The 20,962-nt window shown below is 36.7% G+C and overlaps 1 protein-coding gene across 1 annotated transcript in view; it reads right to left on the reverse strand.

The window, feature by feature from the left end:
- Positions 1 to 15,409: 15,409 nt before the first annotated feature.
- The window catches only part of LOC133564462 (alpha-2-macroglobulin-like), a 37,293-nt gene continuing 31,740 nt past the window's right edge, over positions 15,410 to 20,962 (reverse strand). The window contains exons 30-36 of the mRNA XM_061918794.1: positions 20,704 to 20,916; positions 18,471 to 18,595; positions 16,884 to 16,974; positions 16,743 to 16,811; positions 16,541 to 16,646; positions 16,372 to 16,413; positions 15,410 to 15,562 (exon numbers count right to left, since the gene is read on the reverse strand). Coding sequence (XP_061774778.1) covers positions 15,558 to 15,562; positions 16,372 to 16,413; positions 16,541 to 16,646; positions 16,743 to 16,811; positions 16,884 to 16,974; positions 18,471 to 18,595; positions 20,704 to 20,916 — 651 coding nt within the window. The 3' untranslated portion in view covers positions 15,410 to 15,557. The remainder of the gene's footprint in view (positions 15,563 to 16,371; positions 16,414 to 16,540; positions 16,647 to 16,742; positions 16,812 to 16,883; positions 16,975 to 18,470; positions 18,596 to 20,703; positions 20,917 to 20,962) is intronic.

Consider the following 20,962-nt stretch of genomic DNA (forward strand, 5'->3'; position numbering starts at 1 on the left):
CATTCAATACATAGGATTTCAGCAGGATCTACCCCAGTCTGCTGACATGCTAGCAGAGTAATAGATATTTTTAAAAAAGCTTTTATGATTATAAAGGACATTGTTTTATCAACTGATTGCAATAATGTAAATTTGTTTTAACTATTAAACGAACCAAAAATATGACTTATTTTATCTTTTTGAAAACATTGGACACAGTGTGTTGTCAAGCTTATGAGATGCGATTCAAGTGTAAGCCTCTGTGACACTATTGTTCCTTTTTTTTAATTTTTATAAATGTCTAATGATAATGTCAATGAGGGATTTTTAATCACTGCTATGCTGAAATTAAAACAAATATTGATACTGTTTTTAATTATATTCATTATTGTTTCACTACTTTTGGTTTGTTCTGTGTCGTGTTTGTGTCTCCTCAATTGCTCTGTTTATTGCGGTTCTGAGTGTTGCGGGGTCAGGTTTGGTTTTGGAATTGGACTGCATTGTGTATTGTTTTGTTGGATTGATAAAAAAAAAAAAAAAACGTTTTGTTTAAAATGAGAATCGATTCTGAATTGCACAATGTGAGAATAGTGATTCAAATTCGAATCGATTTTTCCCCACACCCCAAATATATATATATATATATATATACATATATATATATATATATATATATATATATATATATATATATATATATATATATACATATATATATATATATATATATATATACATATATATATATATATATATATATACATATATTTATATAAGGGGTGTATAGTAGTTTGACGCATGATCTTGTTGTGATAATAATCAATCAATCAATGATTATCTATACAGCCCTAAATCACTAGTGTCTCAAAGGGCTGCACAAACCACAACACAAACCACAACGACATCCTCGGTAGAGCCCACATAAGGGCAAGGAAAACTCACACCCAGTGGGTCATCAGAAAGGACAGGAATAAACATGGTGGTGGTGTTTGTATGTATATTCACCAGGATATTAAATACATAACTCGCTCTGATCTCAACCACAATACCCTTGAATCTGTGTGGGCAGAAATCAAATTCACTAACGCTAAGCCGGTACTAATAGGGACTGTATACAGACCCCCTAATCAGAGTGATTTCTATGGTGCCCTGGAGGAGTGCTTAGCTGGTGTAGAAAACATGGAGATTATTATAACTGGAGATCTGAACACAGATATTCAACGCAGAGATGTGCCTGTCTTCAAATCTTACAGCAAATTCTGTAATCTGCATGCTCTTTCCCAGCTAATAACACTCCCCACACGGGTGTGTTTCCACCCAGTCAACCATAGATCTCATCCTCACATCGGACCGGCATAATATTAAAAATAGTGGGGTCATGATCTGTGGTCTTAGCGACCACTATATAACCTTCTGCACGCGCAAAATAACTAAACCTAAAGCCAATGGCCACATAACAGCTCAATCCAGATCCCTTAAAAAATACAACAGTGATAATTTCAACCTCAAATTAGATGAGTGGGACTGGTCCCCTGTGCTCACGAGCAACCTGGTTGAGGATGCTTGGGATCGCTTCAAAACAGCGTTCCTAGCTATACTAAATGATATGGCTCCCATGAGATCAGTCAGGATCAAAGCCCGCTCTGAACCGTGGATCAATCCAGACCTATTAGCTGCCATAAAAGACAGGGACAGAAAATATTTCGAATACCAAAAGTGTAAAACCGAAGTAAATAAACAACCCAATAATAATAACCTCAAATCACTCCTTTCAACGCTCAAAAAGCAATGCAATAAATTAAGAAATAAAACAAACAACCTGACTAAATCCTTAAAAAAAAATTATATCAATGACAAAATAGAGGAAAACACAAATAAGCCACGTGAGCTCTGGAAAATTCTCAACAACCAGCTTCCTGGATGCAGCCAGAAACTTAAAACCAGACTCACCAACATCAACATCAAGGAGGGTGATGCCCTCATTACAGACAAAATAGAGGTAGCAAGCAGACTTAACATCTTTTTCATCAACATAGCCACAACTCTCGTAAACAAGCTATCCCAACATTCTGGTCGCTTTGGTGTAGAACACATTAAAGCCTTCTACAGAAAGCTAGGAGTAGTCAACAACAATTTCAAATTAGAAATGGTCTCAGCTAACGAGGTGCTTAATAAATTGAGCGCGCTCCACCCAAACAAGGCCACCGGCCTTGACAATATCCCCTCCAGATTCCTCATGGACTCTGCCACCACCATTGCCCCAATAATCACTCATATAATAAACCTCTCAATCAAACAAGGCCAAGTACCCAAGGATTTCAAGATAGCTAGAGTAATCCCCATTTATAAAAAAGGAAGCAAATTAGAACCTGGTAACTACCGACCTGTTTCTATTCTCAGTTCCATTTCGAAAGTAATGGAGAAAATAGTTTATGAACAGGTTGATAGATACCTTGCTACTAATAAACTAATGTACAAATTCCAATCCGGCTTCAGAACTAACCACTCCACAGACACATGCCTTCTCTATCTGACCGACCACATCAAACATGAGGTGGACGCGGGCAAATACTGCGGCATGGTCATGCTGGACATTCAGAAGGCCTTTGACACCGTTAACCATGCTATACTGTTGGATAAGCTCCGAGCAATCGGATTCGACGAAACCTCATCAAGCTGGATGCAATCTTACTTGGAGGGGAGGAAACAGGTGGTAGAGGTGAACGGCACCATGTCCCCTCCCCTCTCAGTAAGCTGTGGAGTCCCTCAGGGGAGTATACTAGGACCTTTACTGTTCCTAATATACGTGAATGACATGCCATCAGCATGCCACTGTGAATTGTTCCTGTTTGCAGATGACTCGGCCCTGCTGGTATCCGGCAAGGACAAGTCACAGGTGGAACAAATCCTCAGTGCTGAACTCCTCAATATTTGCACCTGGCTCACTGACAACAAGCTATCCATACACTTAGGTAAAACGGAATCCATCCTATTTGGGTCCCATATCAAACTTAAGAAGGTCAGTGACTTCACTATAAAAGTGGGTGACATTGTTATCACCAGGAAGGATGAGATCACCTACCTAGGTTCCATTCTAGAGGCTAATCTTTCCTGTGAAAAAATGGCAACCAAGGTGATCAAAAAGGTCAACCAAAGAACGAGATTCCTTTACAGAATCTCCTCTCTGGTCAACAAAAACACCTTGAGGATTCTAGCGGGAACTCTCATTCAACCCTTTTTTGATTACGCTTGCAACTCCTGGTACCCCAGCACCTCCAAAACACTCAAATCCAGACTCCAAACATCCCAGAATAAGCTAATCCGGTTACTTTTAGACCTCCACCCCAGATCACACCTCAATCCAACCCACTTCTCCAAAGTGGGCTGGCTCAGGGTGGAGGACAGAGTAAAACAACTTGCACTGAGCCTAGTCTATAAAATCCGCTACACCTCCTTGATACCGAAGTACATGTCAAATTACTTCCTTAACGTAAATGACCGCCATAACCACAACACCAGGGGGAGCTCCACAAACCACGTTAAACCCAGATTTCGATCTAACAAAGGTCTTAACTCATTCTCTTTCTATGCCACATCAATGTGGAATGCACTCCCAACAGGTGTAAAAGTAAGTGCATCTCTATATTCCTTCAAAACCGCTCTAAAACAACACCTCCAGGCAACTTCAACACTTTACTAATACCCTCCTCCATTCACATCCCATCTCCCCGGATTATAAACAACTCAAATGTACTTCTAATGTATATACTTGTTCTTATGCTATCTGAACTCACTATGTTCTCTGCTGACTGTACATATCCTACTGTAAGACCTACACTGTTTCAATGTCCACATTTCTCTGTTGATGCAATTGTTGATGACTGAAGTTCTGATATCAACCAAAGCTCCCCACCCACCCCCCGGATTGTAAATAATGTAAATAATTCAATGTACATACTATGATGATTAACTTGTGTGATGACTGTATTATGTTGATAGTATATATTTGTACCATGAATTGATTAACGTGGACCCCGACTTAAACAAGTTGAAAAACTTATTCGGGTGTTACCATTTAGTGGTCAATTGTACGGAATATGTACTGTACTGTGCAATCTACTAATAAAAGTATCAATCAATCAATCAAACTTACACCCAGTAGGACGTCGGTGACAATAATGACTATGAGAAACCTTGGAGAGGACCGCATATGTGGGCAACCTACCCGAACCCTCTAGGGGAACCGAATAATAACAACAAAAATAATAATAATTATAATAATAATAATAATAAAGTATTATTCTGATAAGTAAAAGTAAAAAAATGATGTAGTTTATATATTATAAGTAAAAGTAAAAAAATGATGTAGTTTATATAATAACCAGTAGGAGTCACTGCTGAATCGCATTTAATCGTCAATTAATTAATGATAGCCAAACCAACTTTCACAATGACTGATTACATGGCAGTCTGTGTATTAATAATAAGTTCAGGTAGGATTGATTTAGTAAAATAAACCAGTTTCAGAAATAATTTTAGAAGACTGCATATGTCTAAGCTGGTACAGCATATGTTGAAGTGAGCCTATAACACCCAACATTCACTTCAATGTAAACAACATAGAGATACTGCACTGGTATCTTAAGCTGTTTATTTATTACCAAATAAAAAAAAGTAGGATACAATATCATATAGGACCATGTCCACGGGTTGATACAGCATAGTGAAAAAATAATATTTAGATGAGTTTGTTGCTAGGCGATCTTACCATTGAACCATACAAGAAGAGACGCCTCTATGGTAAATTGTTTTTGTATAGACAACTTCAGTGATGATGTAATTGCATTCAATTGGGTTAAAAATGTTGGTGACAACTGTATTAGAGTATACTGACTAATTCAGATGAATATATGAAACAATTGTGACTTTCCTTCCTGGCTGTATCATATTAATAATAAACAAAAACACTGGACATCGCCCGTGGTTTGATCCCAGGTAAGGATTGAGTAGTAATGAATCTTTAGTGAATTATTACTAGGGGAAGTAAGCACTGAGCTAAACCACTGCACTACTAATTAGGAGACATTGCTTTCTTATAAAAGAATAATGTTCTTTAAACTTACTTTGTACTGAACAGGAAGTCACTGTGTGCACTTTTCTAACACTGTGTAACCAGACAATTATGCTGCTGTCTAAGGACCCTCTTGAAAAAGAGATGCTACATCTCAAAGGGCTATCCTAAATAAACTAAATGGAAATAAATGAGCACTTTAACCTAATTGTTACTATTAGTCAGTGTATTATATAAACTAGGAGTCTCCTGATCCAGTATTGACAACAGTCCAAGATCAGCAAAAAAAAAACAAGTATCAGATTATATTGGCTTGTATAACAAAAAAAAAAAGACAGACAGTTAACAGGTAAATATCTTCCGCACATAAGGTTGGTGTTTTTTAACAACTTTATAGGAAACAATGATGCTAAGTTATCTAAGCTATGTGGTTGTTCTAATAGCTTAGCATACATTGACTTGGGGTGTCTTGATCTTACCAGCAAAAAAAAAGTATGTCAGATAATATTGTCTTACTTATGCAAACTAAACAGTCAGTCAAAAGCTAAATGTCCCCCAATAAGCACGAGGTTAGTCACTTTCAAAAGGTGAATATGGTAGGTTATAGGCTACAGAGCAAGCAGTTACACAACAGCTAAGCACACAATAGCACACAAGCTACACAGAGGTAATAAGTGTCTTTAATGGAAAAATATTGCAGTCTAAAACAGGTCATTTGTCAATTTAAACAAGTATGAAATAATTGTAGGGTCAGTACAGTACTTACAGATACAAAGTCTCCAATGCATAAACCTATTAAAACGTGTCCTGTAACAAATGTGTCCGCAACATTCAACTTATTGAGTCATGAGCTCAATTGTATTAATTATTGTGGCCGCTTGGTGTACCCCCAAAGAAAACTCCCAACTCCACATCAAATTAAATAAAGATGGCATATGTCAATTCCAGATGGTTAAAAACAAATGGGTTAGTGTTTTTCTACCTATTATTTTTCTCTTTAGTAATTTCAGTTGATCAAGGCATTTCTAATATTCCACACTACAAAATCATAAAAGCATTTATGATTCGTGCTCATATCAGATCAGTATTGGCATAGGGCCATGACTCAAGGCTCCATTGTTCAAAGTTCAGTGATGATGTAATTGCATTTGATTGGGCTCGAAAGGTTGGTGACCACTGTATTATAGTATAACTGACTAATTAAGAAGAATACATCAAACAATAGTGACTTTCCTTCTTACTTGTATCATATTAAAATTAAACAAATACACTGGACATCACCCATGATTTGAAACCATGAAGGGATTGAGAAGCAACGAATATCTGAGAGATTTGATACTCATCGAAGTAACCACTAAGCTAAACCAATGCAATTCTGGTATGGATAAATTCCTTCCTTATAGAACATCTTCGTAAAATTATTTAAGCACAGTGGGCAATATTACATATAATAAGAAACAGGATTGGAGATGATTGTGAAACAACCCTATATACTTCAGAACGGAGCAGTGTTACTGTGTTTATTATACTGTGTATTAATTAGTTCAGGTTGTGTTTGTTGCGATTTGCGTTTATTTTGAACATGTGTACGGATACAATATGATACATCATTTAATTTATATATTATGCATTTGTAGCCAACAAAACAACAACATAGCTTTATCATATTAAAAACAAATAAATTCACTGGACATTACCGATAGTTTGATCCCAGGTTGTGATTGAGAAACAGCAAATTCTGAATGACTTGATACGAGTCAAAGTAACCACCGAGCTAAGTCAGTGCAAAACCAGCAAGGAGAAATTGCTTTCTTATAGAAAATCTTTGTAAATGTATTCAAGCACAGTGGGACATTGTCTATACAATAAGATCATATTGGCTTTTATCTAGGATAAAATAGACAGCCACTTAACAGGCAAATATCCTCCGCACACAAGGTTGGTGTTTTTTTTAACAACATTATAGGAAACAATGATGCTAAGTTATCTGAGCTATGTGGTTGTTCTAATAGCTTAGCATGCATTGACTCGGGGTGTCTTGATCTGATATTGATATTGGATATCGATCTGTTACCAGCAAAATAAAAAAGAAAATGTATCGGATTATATTGGCTTGGATCTAAAATGTTTAATATATAATCAGCGTTCTGATGCAAGTTTTCCTGCACAGCGTTTTCTTTTGTAAAACTAAACAGTCAGTCAAAAGCTAAATGTCCCCCAATAAGCACATGAGGTTGGTCATTTTCAAAAGGTAAACATGGTAGGTTATAGGCTACAGAGCAAGCAGTTTACACACCAGCTAAGCACACAATAGCACACAAGCTACACATAGGTAATAAAAGTATTTAATGGAAAAATATTGCAGTCCAAAACAGATCATTTGTCAACATAAACAAGTATCAAATAATTGTAGGGTCATATGACTGTACTCACAGATAAAAACTCTCCAATGCATAAACCTATTAAAAAGTGTCCTGTAAAAAATGTGTTCGCAACATTCAATTTATTGAGTCATGAGCTTAACTCAATTAAATATTGTGGCCACTTGGTGTCCCTTAAAAAAAATTCCAACTACACTTCAAATTAAATAAAGATGGCATATGTCAATTCCAGATGGTTAATAACAAATACGATAGTGTTTAGGTTGAGTAATTTCAGTTGATCAAGCCATATCTAACATTCCACAATACAAAATCATAAAAGCATTTATGATTCGTGCTCATATCATATCGGATCAGTATTGGCATAGGGCCAATTGCTCAAAGCTCCATTGTTGAAAGTTCCGTGACGAAATAATTGTATTTGATTGGGCGCGAAAGGTTGGTGACCACTGTACTATAGTATATTGACTAATTCAGAAGAATATATCGAAAAATAGTGACTTTCCTTCTTACTTGAATCATATTAAAAACAAACAAAAACACTGGACATCACCCGTGGTTTGATCCCAGGTAGGGATTGAGAAGTAGCGAATTCTGAGAGAGTTGATACCAGTCGAAGTAACCACTGAGCTAAACCAGTGCAATGCCATCCTGAAGAAAATGCTTTCTCATTGAAAATTATTGTTTATTTCTTTAAGCACAGTGGGAAATTGTATATACAATAAGAAACAGGAAATGAAGATGATTTTGAAACAACCCTAAATACTTCAGAACTTGGTAGTGTTACTGTGTTTATAATACTGCATATTGATTAGTTCAGGTTTTGTTTTTATAGTTTACGTTTATTTTGAACGTGTTTACAGATATAATAAGATACATCATATGATCTACATGTTTTCATTTCTCTTTACAACATGTTTAAAAAGGAGTAGGAAGAAGCGAAGATGGATATTAAAAGTAAAAACATTTGCCATCAAAGTATTGAAATGATGGATTCATTTTACTTCGGTTTGATCCCAGTAGAGATGGCAATTTAGCAAATTCAAACAAGTGTGCCAAACTGAAATAACCACTTAACTACACCACTGAAAACAAACACAAGAATATTCTCTTTCTCATAGACAACTATGTAAAGTTAACAACATGTTTTTTTGAAATAGTAAATGAGAAACAGGAAATGGATCATACGTCGACTTAAGTAATTTAGAAAGTAGACCGGATATTACAATTTATTTTGGGACATGTAGTCGTAGTTGTTCTGTGTGAAAGTCACTAACGTGACCTAATTTCCTCTATGTAACGTAAACTATTGTGCTAACAATCAACACCTGGTATCCAGGAAGCAGAAGAAAGCATCACAGTTGTTTCAATGAATATCCATAAAACATACAATTACACAATAAAATGGCGAGGAGGAACTGTGTTGCTAGGCGATCTTACCACTGAACCATACAGGAAGCGACGCCTTAGAAGTAAATAAATTGTTTTGTTACGTCTCGTCTCGATTACTGTAACGTATTATTTTCGGGTCTCCCCATGTCTAGCATTAAAAGATTACAGTTGGTACAAAATGCGGCTGCTAGACTTTTGACAAGAACAAGAAAGTTTGATCACATTACGCCTGTACTGGCTCACCTGCACTGGCTTCCTGTGCACTTAAGATGTGACTTTAAGGTTTTACTACTTACGTATAAAATACTACACGGTCTAGCTCCAGCCTATCTTGCCGATTGTATTGTACCGTATGTCCCGGCAAGAAATCTGCGTTCAAAAGACTCCGGCTTATTAGTGATTCCTAGAGCTCAAAAAAAGTCTGCGGGCTATAGAGCGTTTTCCGTTCGGGCTCCAGTACTCTGGAATGCCCTCCCGGTAACAGTTCAAGATGCTACCTCAGTAGAAGCATTTAAGTCTCACCTTAAAACTCATCTGTATACTCTAGCCTTTAAATAGACCTCCTTTTTAGACCAGTTGATCTGCTGCTTCTTTTCTTTCTCCTATGTCCCACTCTCCCATGTGGAGGGGGTCCGGTCCGATCCGGTGGCGATGTACTGCTTGCCTGTGTATCGGCTGGGGACATCTCTGCGCTGCTGATCCGCCTCCGCTTGGGATGGTTTCCTGCTGGCTCCGCTGTGAACGGGACTCTCGCTGCTGTGTTGGATCCGCTTTGGACTGGACTCTCGCGACTGTGTTGGATCCATTGTGGATTGAACTTTCACAGTATCATGATAGACCCGCTCGACATCCATTGCTTTCCTCCTCTCTAAGGTTCTCATAGTCATTATTGTCACCGACGTCCCACTGGGTCATTATTGTCACCGATTGCGGGCTATAGAGCGTTTTCCGTTCGGGCTCCAGTACTCTGGAATGCCCTCCCGGTAACAGTTCAAGATGCTACCTCAGTAGAAGCATTTAAGTCTCACTCTTTAAACTCATCTGTATACTCTAGCCTTTAAATAGACCTCCTTTTTAGACCAGTTGATCTGCTGCTTCTTTTCTTTCTCCTATGTCCCCCCCTCCCTTGTGGAGGGGGTCCTGTCCGATGACCATGGATGAAGTACTGGCTGTCCAGAGTCGAGACCCAGGATGGACCGCTCGTCGGGACCCAGGATGGACCGCTCGCCTGTATCGGTTGGGGACATCTCTACGCTGATGATCCGCTTGAGATGGTTTCCTGTGGACGGGACTCTCGCTGCTGTCTGGAGCCACTATGGATTGAACTTTCACAGTATCATGTTAGACCCGCTCGACATCCATTGCTTTCGGTCCCCTAGAGGGGGGGGGGGGGGGGGGGGGGGGGGGTTGCCCACATCTGAGGTCCTCTCCAAGGTTTCTCATAGTCAGCATTGTCACTGGCGTCCCACTGGATGTGAATTCTCCCTTCCCACTGGGTGTGAGTTTTCCTTGCCCTTTTGTGGGTTCTTCCGAGGATGTTGTAGTCGTAATGATTTGTGCAGTCCTTTGAGACATTTGTGATTTGGGGCTATATAAATTAAACATTGATTGATTGATTGATTGATAAATTGTTTTTGTATAGACAACTTCAGTGATGATGTAATTGTATTTATTGGGTTAAAAATGTTGGTGACAACTGTATTAGAGTATACTGACTAATTCAGATGAACATACAAAACAATAGTGACTACCTTCCTGGCTGTATCATATTAAAAAACAATCAAAAACACTGGACATTACCCGCAGTTTGATCCCAGGTAGGGATTGAGAAGCAGCGAGATCGCAATGATTTGTTACTAGGCGAAGTAACCACTGAGGTAAACCAGCGTAATGCCATGTGGGAGACATTGCTTTCTTAAAGGAAGTCCGAGTAATGTTCTTTAAATTACTTCGTACTGAACAGGAAGTCACTGTGTGCACTTTTAAACATTCTGTAACCAGACAATCATGCTGCTGTCTGCATGAGTGTATGTGTGTAAGGACCCTCTTGAAAAGGAGATGCAACATCTCAAGTGGCTATCCTAAAGAAACTGGATGGAAATAAATAAGCACTTTAACCTAATTGTTACTAGTAGTCAGTGTGTTATACACACTAGGGCAGTGGTTCTCAAATGGGGTTACGCCCCTGGGGTACTTGAAGGTATGCCAAGGGGGACGTGAGATTTTAAAAAATATTCTAAAAATAGCAACAATTCAAAAATCCTTTATAAATATATTTATTGAATAATACATTTAACAAAATATGAATGTAATTTCAGAAACTGTGGGGAAAAAATGCAACAATGCAATATTCAGTTTTGGCAACTAGATTTTTTTGTGGACATGTTCCATAAATATTGATGTTAAAGATTAATTTTTTTGTGAAGAAATTTTTAGAATTAAGTTCATGAATACAGGTGGATCTCTATTACAATTCCCAAAGAGGGCACTTTAAGTTGATGATTACTTCTATGTGTACAAATCTTTATTTATAATTGAATCACTTGTTTATTTTTTTAACACGTTTTTAGTTATTTTCATATCCTTTTTTTTTCCAAATAGTTCAAGAAAGACCACTACAAATAAGCAATATTTTGCACTGTTATACACTTTAATAAATCAGAAACTGATGACATAGTGCTGTATTTTACTTCTTTATCTCCGTTTTTCAACCAAAAATGCTTTGCTCTGATTAGGGGTACTTGAATTAAAAAAATTGTTCACAGGGGGTACGTCACTGAAAAAAGGTTGAGAACCACTGCACTAGGGGTATCCCGATCCAATATTGACATCAGTCCAAGATCAGAAAAAAGAAAAACAAGTATCAGATTATATTGGCTTGTATCTAAGCTAAAAAAAAAGAAAGCCAGTTTACATGTAAATATACTCCGCACACAAGGTTGGTGTTTTTTTTTAACAACTTTATAGTAACAACGTTAAAGGTAAATGTCCCCTAAAAAGCACACAAAGTTGGTCATTCTCAAAAGGTAAACATTGTAGGCTATAAGCTACAGAGCAAGCAGTTACACAACAGCTAAGCACACAATAGCGTAATAAGTGTCATTAATGGAAAATATTGCAATCTAAAACAGGTCATTTGTCAATATAAACAAGTATCAAATAATTGTAGGGTCATATTACTGTATTTACAGATACAAACTCTAATGCATATGCGTATTAAAAAGTGTCCTGTAACAAATGTGTCCACAACATTCAATTTACTGACTCAATGAATTATTGTGGCCCCTCGGTGTCCCCGAAAAAACAATTCCAACTCCACTTCAAATTAAGTAAAATTGTAATACATACATTTCAGACGGTTAATAATAAATTGGTTTGTGTTTTTCCTACCTATCATTTTTATTTTAAGTATTTTTTGTTGATCAAGCCATATCTAACAATCCACACTACAAAATCATTAAAGCATTTATGATTCATGCTCATATCATATCGGATCAGTATTGGCATTGGGCCATTGCTCAAGGCTCCATTGTTGAAAGATCAGTGACGATGTAATTGCATTTGACTGGGATCGAAAGGTTGCGTGACCTCTGTATTAGAGTATACTGACTAATTGAGAAGAATATATCAAACAATAGTGACTTTCCTTCCTGGCTGTATCATATTAAAAACAAACAAAAGCACTGGACATCACCCGTGGTTTGATCCCAGGTAGGGATTGAGAAGCAGCGAATTCTGAGAGAATTGATAGCAGGTGAAGTAACCCCTGAGCTAGACCAGTGCAATGCCTGCTTGGAGAAATTGCTTTCTTACAGAAAATCTTTGTAAAAAAATGTAAGCACTGTGGGAAATGTATATACAATAAGAAACAGGAGATGGAGATGATTTTGAAACAACCCTAAATACTTCAGAACAGAGTAGTGATACTGTGTTTATAATAATGTGCATTGATTAGTTCAGGTTGTGTTTTTAATGGTTTACGTTTATTTTGAACATGTACGCAGATGCAATATGATACATCATATAATCTACATATTTTGCATTTCTCTTTACAACACGTTCGAAAAGGAATAAGAAGAAGCTAAGATGGATATTAAAAGTGAAAAGGTTTGCCATCCAAGTATTGATGTGATGGATTAATCTTATTTCTTTTATAATATATAATAACATAAAAAAGACAGGACAGTGTCCCAGGTTCAATTCCAAACTGTGAAGTAACCACAGAACATAGACCAGGTATTACAATTTATTTTGGGACATGTAGTCGTAGTTGTTCTGTGTGAAACTCACCAACATGACCTAATTTCCTCTATGTAACGTAAACTATTGTGCTAACAATCAACACCTGGTACCCAGGAAGCAGAAGAAAGCATCACAGTTGTTTCAATGAACATCCATAAAACATACCATTACCGAACAAAATGGCGAGGAGGTGCTGTGTCATCAATGGCATTATGGAAGAGATTACTAAGGCAATAGACAGCAAAAAAGGGATTATGTTTATGGAATTAACAAAAGCATTGGACACAATCAATCACAATATCTTCATGAACAAATTAGAAGGACATGGCATCAGAGAGTTGGTCTTGAACTGGGTAAGAAGCTACTTAACCAACAGGAAGCGATATGTAAAGATAGGCAAACGTACGTCTACAGATCTAAAAATATCTTGTGGCATACGTCAGGGATCAACCCTAGGACCAAAATTGTTCATTCATTATATAAACGACATTTGTAAAGTTTCAAAGGACTTAGAGTTAGTATTATTTTCAGACGATACATCTGCATTTTGTTCAGGAGAGAACACACAGAAGATAATACAAATAATAACAGAAGAAATTAACAAATTGAAAAAGATGGTTTGACAAAATCAGACTATCTTTGAATCTCTGTAAAACTAAAATAATGCTATTTGGTAACAGTAAAAGAGAAAGTCAAACACAAAAACAAATAGACGGAGAAGACATTGAAAGGGTAACAGAAAACACATTTTTGGGTGTAATAAGAAATTATAAAATGAACTGAAAATCTCAGGTACCAAAGACAATAAAAAAGTGACACCTCCCTGCTTGGCACTCAGCATCAAGGGTTGGAATTGGGTGTTAAATCACCATAGATGATTCCCGGGCGCGGCGCCGCTGCTGCCCACTGCTCCCCTCACTTCCCAGGGGGTGATCAAGGGGATGGGTCAAATGCAGAGGACAAATTTTGCCACACCTAGTGTGTGTGTGACAATCATTGGTACTTTATGTTAGAAATATACAAATTAAAGTAGCATGAAACACGTCAATAATGAACAAAGCTAAATATGTCTTGGATCAAAAATCACTTCATATGGTCTACTACTCGCGAGTGTTACCATATCTGAGTTAATGTGCAGAAATTTGGGGAAAAAAACTACAACTTTGCGCTTCATTCACTAACTGTGTTAAAAAGATCAATTGAAATAATAGATAATGTTGGATACAGAGAACATTCAAACCCTTTATTTATTGAATCAAAAATATTAAAATTCAACAACTTGGTGCATTTGGAAAACAGCTAAAATGTTGTACAAAGCAAACTAAAACTTGTTTCCCAAGAATGTTCAACAATTCTTCAAAAACAATAGAGGAGAAATATAATCTTAGAGAAAAATACAATTTAAAACATTTATTTGCTCGTACAACACTTAAGACCTTCAGTATATCAGTATGTGGAATGAAATTATGGAATGGAATAAGCAAAGAAATCAAACAGTGTACTAATTTGATCCAGTTTAAGAGACTGTTCAAATTGCAAACGTTCACAAAGTACAAAGAATAACTTATTTTGTTTTTGAGATAATGATTATTTATGTGTTTAATATATGTTTACTTAGTTATGTTATATTATTTATCTATTTACTGTTCTGTTATCAACAGAGATCAAGGAAATGGGATGAATTGCTACGATATGGAAAGAGTTAGGAATAAATAAGCTCTGCTTCTTCCTACTCCTTTTCGGACGTGCTGAAATGATACAATTAGAAATATGTGATGCATTACATTGTATCATATGTATGTTTGAAATGAACTAAAACTGAATTAAAGTTAATTATAAAAGGTAATGTGCTGAGGTGCATCATTTAATAAAAAGTATATTGGTTAAGCAAACTGTGGGAGTACCTTAAAGTAGTTGGCCAAGTATTCCTAAAGTTAAGAGAACAATTTTCTCACTGATATATTGCTGTCTTCCCTGGATATGAACCTTGTGGTCTAGGATAGTGAAGAACTATCTTTGATATACTTATTGGTTGGAGAAGAAACCAGGCCTTAAATACAGTTTAATACCAAAATAATACATTTAATGAGATCTTCAAAAGTAAGTATTGCATTCTAATTATAATAAAATCACAAAATCATTCAATAATCTTGAAAGTTTTGAAGTAGAACATATCAGAACTAGTATTGGCATTACTGGTCCCATATTTACTTGGTATGGAATTGATATCGCAAGTTTCAGTGTCGGACACCAGCCTCCCATAGACCCCAGAACATAAAGCTGTAGTTATTTTTTTGCATTTGCAACAGCAGAAATGACAAAAATTCAATGAAAAGAACAAATATTTATAATATTGAATGCTTTATTTCATTGTCAATGTGAGTATTACACAGTAGTCATTTAAAATGCTCGGCATAAAGTGTCAACTGTGTGAATCACTCCACAAATAGACATGGAGACATAAAGGTCCTGAGACAAAATCAAGACTGGTTTCAACCTGCAACAAAAAAACAATCATATTTAATAATCACCACATTGTTTTCAGTTCCAAACATTTGCACACAAAAAAACTTGCATCTAAAACGTCCAATATACCGCAGGTGTTTCCTGAATCGTGCTTACTTCTCCAAAACTGATGAACGATCAGTGAAAAACTAAATGTCCTCCAATAAGCACACAAGTCATTTCCAAAAGGTAAACATAGAAGGCTATAGGCTACAGATTTAGCAGTTACACAACAGCTAAGCACACAATAGCACACAAGCTACACATGCATGAGTGTCTTTAATTGAAAAATATTGCTGTCTAAATTAACACGACATTTGTCAATATAAACATGTGTCAATAATTGTAGTGTCATATTACGTACGGATAAAAAGTCTCCAATTCATATGCATATTTAAAGAGTGTCCAATAACAAATGTGCCAGCATTATTCAACTTACTGAGTCATGAGTTTACCTCAATAATTTTTTGTGTCCACTAAGTGTCGCCAAAAACAATCACAACTCCACATCAAATTAAATAAAGAGGGTATATGGATGGATGGATATGTCAATTGCAGATGATTAATAATAAATAGGTTTGTGTTTTTCCTACCTATATTTTCCCTCTTGGGTAAGTTCAGTTGATCAAGACTTTTCTAACATTCCTTACTACAAAATAATAAAATCATGTATGATTCATGCTCATATCGTATCCGATCTATATCGGTTTTGGCCATTGCTCAAGGCTCCATTACTGAAAGTGAAAACATTTTACCGGGACAGCCCTAATACACAAGAAAGTTGAAAGAAATGGTTTTTACCTTCCACACAAGGGTAATTGTAGGTTGCCTCAGCTTGGTCACCTAAAGAACAAAGTATAAAAAGTAGATTTTGTACTTAAGAAAAGAACATGTACATGTAAAACAGCCAAAGAGTAGTGGCAATGTGTTGTGTTCATGGTCTGGGCAGAAGCGTGTGTAAATGATTTACTTGTCTGGTAATAGTCGTAGATCTTGACCACAGCTGGTTTCAGGCCCTGCACTGCGATGTCTTGTACTAACTCCAAGCTGTGGTAAATCGGTTTTTCCTTCGGCAGCTGTTTGATGGCAAACATACGGCATTGAATGTTAGAATTGGTAAAATAAATAAATTAATGTGAATTTTTAGTACGAGCATCACTCGCTCCCCTCACCTCCTCCAGATACACGAGCACCTGGTTTTCCTTCTCCTCAATTCGATCAACCAGCACGCCACCTTTGAGCTGTAAGAAGATGATAGCGTTCATTAAATGATACAAAAACTAAGTCGCTATTCTGCTGTGCTAATAACTCACTTCCTCCAAAGACTGTGGCTGAGCTTTAAAACCAGATAGCAGATTGATTTCCAGGATCACCATGTTGGTGCTGCTCTCTTTCCCGCTGTATCTAACAGAATCATGGAAAAACATCCAAAATGAAAAAAGATTCCTACACATTTCCATATGGAATACAGTACTTTGATCAGTGCACTTCAGTTGGTTTACTGTGTCCTTAGTTTCTGAGTGCCCACATGTTGACAGTGTAGTGCTGTGTCAAATACATTACTGTCACTGTGCTCTGATTGTAAAAGGCAAAATGTACCTGCTTTGTCTTCTTTTTCTCTCATTTCAATAGTAAATTGCAACCAAGTGAGTCTACTAGTACATGGTCAAGAAGATGGCGCCCATTGTGAGTAGCGTTTATTTTATCATTGCACACTCACTCTTAGAAGTGCAGCACCTGCGTACTTTACAGTGTGAATGCACTTCTGCACTCTAACGGCTACGTGTAAGTGCACACATCCTTAGCCTTTTGAGTAGATATGTGAAAAATGGATAATATAGTAATTTGTCACCCTTTTGGCTACTTAGCAGAGCAAGAAAAAGTCAACAATATATTTCTAAGTATAGTACAATCGAGAAGCGTACAAAATATATATTTCATGCGGTGGGGAGAGGATCCCAAAGTCTGTGATAATGTGTCAAATTTATAATTAAAAAGTGGAGAAGGAGAAGAAGCAAGAAAACAAACAATGAAAGTAATGGATTCCGGACAGCATTACACTCTCAACATTTGTACCCTCACCTCAGGTACTAAGTACACTAGGGGCACAAATTCTTATACTAAAATGGCCCACAGATATATTGCATTCAAGACCACTAAAGTACAGTGTATCCACAGTACAGTAAACTTATTGAAGTGTACTAATAGAAGTATTTCATTTGAGAGACAGATTTTGTAATAACACAACCAACACATTTTATTATCGTGTTTGAACATTTGGTTGCTCAGCTACTTGGCTTCAGCCCAAATATAGATTATTACTGTACTTTCTGGACTTTAAACGCTACTTTTTCCCAAGCTTTCAACTCTGCAGCTTAAACAAAGGTGCAGCTAATATATGGATGTTTCTTTGCCAACAGATAATTATGGAATGGTTTAAACAAATAAAATCAAACAATGTACTAAAATGATCCGCACACTCAAAGTGTGTACAAAGTACAAGAAAGAAGAATCTTGATAAACACCTTGAACCTTATTAAAACAGGAGAAAATCTCTTTCATCTCATAAAGGATGAATAAAAACATCAATTACTTTTACTTTTCTGTGTTTACTTTTCTTTTCCTTTTTGCTGCCGTGTAAGGGGAAAAACAACTTTTTTACAACAATTTTCTTTGTAGATACTTAATTTCACAAAGTACCGATTTATATCTGCGGCTAATAGTTCGGTGCGGCTACGGAAAAAAAATATTCTAAAAACTTGGCAGGTGTGGCTTGTAGTCTGGAAATTACGGTACATAACATTTGCTGTTTTATCACATACAACATAAAGACTAGATGTTTTTTTCAGACATTTTAAGGACACCTTTGTATAAAAGACATTGAGTTAAGGATTTCTTACAGAGATCTTAGATTCAGGGTGAGTTTGTGTCTGTCAGATAGGCTCCTGCAGTTAGCTTCTGTCTTCACACTGATGCTGAGAGTCGTGACATCGGTGGGTGTCGGGATGTTGTAAAACAGAGAAATCTGGAAGACACAAAAGAGTTAAAACAAATCACAATTATTTTTGACAAAAAAAAGGGTTTATTGACAACTTTTACCTATCTACCAAAATACTTTGTAATATAAACTAATAGATTACGCACTTCATCTAATTGTCAGTCCCTTATTATTATTCATCCATCTATATAATATTGATGTTAAATTAGCATTATTAATCAGGTAGTCTGATCCAGAAGAGTTGTATTTCATATATTCTCTATGCCTGTGTTTTGCAAGCTTTATTTAGCCAGTGCATATGTTTTACATTCAAAAACCCACACACCACCAAACAAACAGTTATGAACTGGAACAGGTGGATACAGGTTACTTAAGAACCTTTTGCCATCTGGTGGAAGAGCATGTAAATGGTCTGCCTGTCACTGTACGCCATTGGCATGGATGTATGAACAAATATACTATTTTTGTACTCAATAAATAATAATTTTAATTTCCGTTTAGTAAAATTCAATAATGTGCTATACAACAGTGGTTTGGAATCATTGCTCTAGGCTTCTAAATCTCCAAAAAAAACAATCCAATGTAGGCCAATATTAGGAATGTCCATATATAACTTTATCACTTCCAATTCGATACCGATATTGGAGTGTTGTTTACTGGCCGATACCCATACAAAATTAAAAATAATCTCACATACTTTTAATATTTAGTAGTAATTAAACAATGGTAGCATTTAAAATCACTATCATTCATCTTCTGGAATGGAGCTATGCTGTCTTTACCTTGAAATGGAGTGGTAATTGTTTTTTTGGGCAACACCAAGTGGTCACCATAATTAAGTTAAGGTCATGAGGCAGTCGGTTAATTGAGGAAAACATGTTTGTTAATGGATACTTTCTAATACACTTCTGCCTTGGATACTTTGTATCTGTAAGTAATATGCAACTGGAATTATTTAATACTTTCTTATATTGAGAAATGTGCTGTTTTAGACTGCAATATAGTTTAATCAAGGACACCCTTTATGTTTGTCTAGCTTGTATGCTATTGTGTGCTTAGCTGGTGTGGAGTTGTTAGCTCCTAGTAGCCTGTAGCCTACCATGTTTAACTATTGTAAATGACTTCACTAAAATACAAAAAAAATACCAAACTTGTGTGTTTATTGGAGGACATTTAGATGTTCACTGACCGTTCACAAGTAAACTCGCTATAGGGAAACTTGTATCGAAGTGCCTGTAATGGAGATTTTAGATGTAAGCTAATATGATCCGATATTTGTTTGTTGTTGTTTTTTGCTGGTATCAGATCAATATCCAATATCAACATTGGATTTGGACACACCTCGTCAATGTCGCTAAGCTATTAGAACAACCACAAGGCCAATTTGGTGTTGCTAATCAACACAAGTCTATTCCCAGATGCATGTCTTCATTTATTAATAATATTATGCAGACCTTTAGACTGAAAAGTAATTGATAACAATGTTAATCCGAAATGAGCATTACTCTTTCAAAAAGTAAAAGTAGAGTTAAAGTTAAAGTACCAATGATTGTTACACACACACGAAGTGTGGTGAAATGTGTCCTCTGCATTTGACCCATCCCCTTGATCACCTCCTGGGAAGTGAGGAGAGCAGTGGCCAGCAGCGGTGCCGCGCCCGGGAATCATTTATGGTGATTTAACGCCCAATTCCAACACTTGATGCTGAGTGCCAAGCAGGAAGGCAATGGGTCCCATTTTTTTTAGAGTCTTTGGTATGACTTGGCTGGGGTTTGAACTCCCAACTTACCGATCTCAGGGCGGGCACTTTAACCACTAGGCCACTGAGAGTTCGTTATTAAGTTGTAACATTACATTTGAGTAGATTGTGACTATCGCTTGCTAGCTATAGCAGACTAATTAGCCCGGTAACTAACATCGACACAATTACAGAAATGTGTATCATTGTGTTTTATCCCTGTTTGCGATAAACTTGAATCACTGATCGCTGGTTTTCGAAAATGTGTATACAGTATTTGCTTGAAGTCGTATTAATTAGCTGCTAGGCTGATACTAAAATGCATCACTCAGCAGAAATTAAATATATTTTCTAACATCAAGAGTAGATGAAAAAGTTCAAGTGTTGACTGACTGACCTGCACGGCAACGCACGCAGATCCTGTCACCATCACATTGTACTTTCCTGTGACCTCCTTCAGCAGCTGCTCCTGGTAGAGCAGTTTGTTATTCTGGTTGATATCAAATGTCATCTGACCACTGGGAGACGTCACTGTCACTTTGCTTGAACCACCTGGACTGAACACCAGAGTGGAGTAAAGAGAGAGAGCCTGGAGGGCCACCACTGTGTCCTGCAACACAAACATACAGTGGCCATGTTTTAATACACAATATAAA

Source organism: Nerophis ophidion, linkage group LG13, assembly GCF_033978795.1.
Source record: "Nerophis ophidion isolate RoL-2023_Sa linkage group LG13, RoL_Noph_v1.0, whole genome shotgun sequence".
Taxonomy (NCBI): domain Eukaryota; kingdom Metazoa; phylum Chordata; class Actinopteri; order Syngnathiformes; family Syngnathidae; genus Nerophis; species Nerophis ophidion.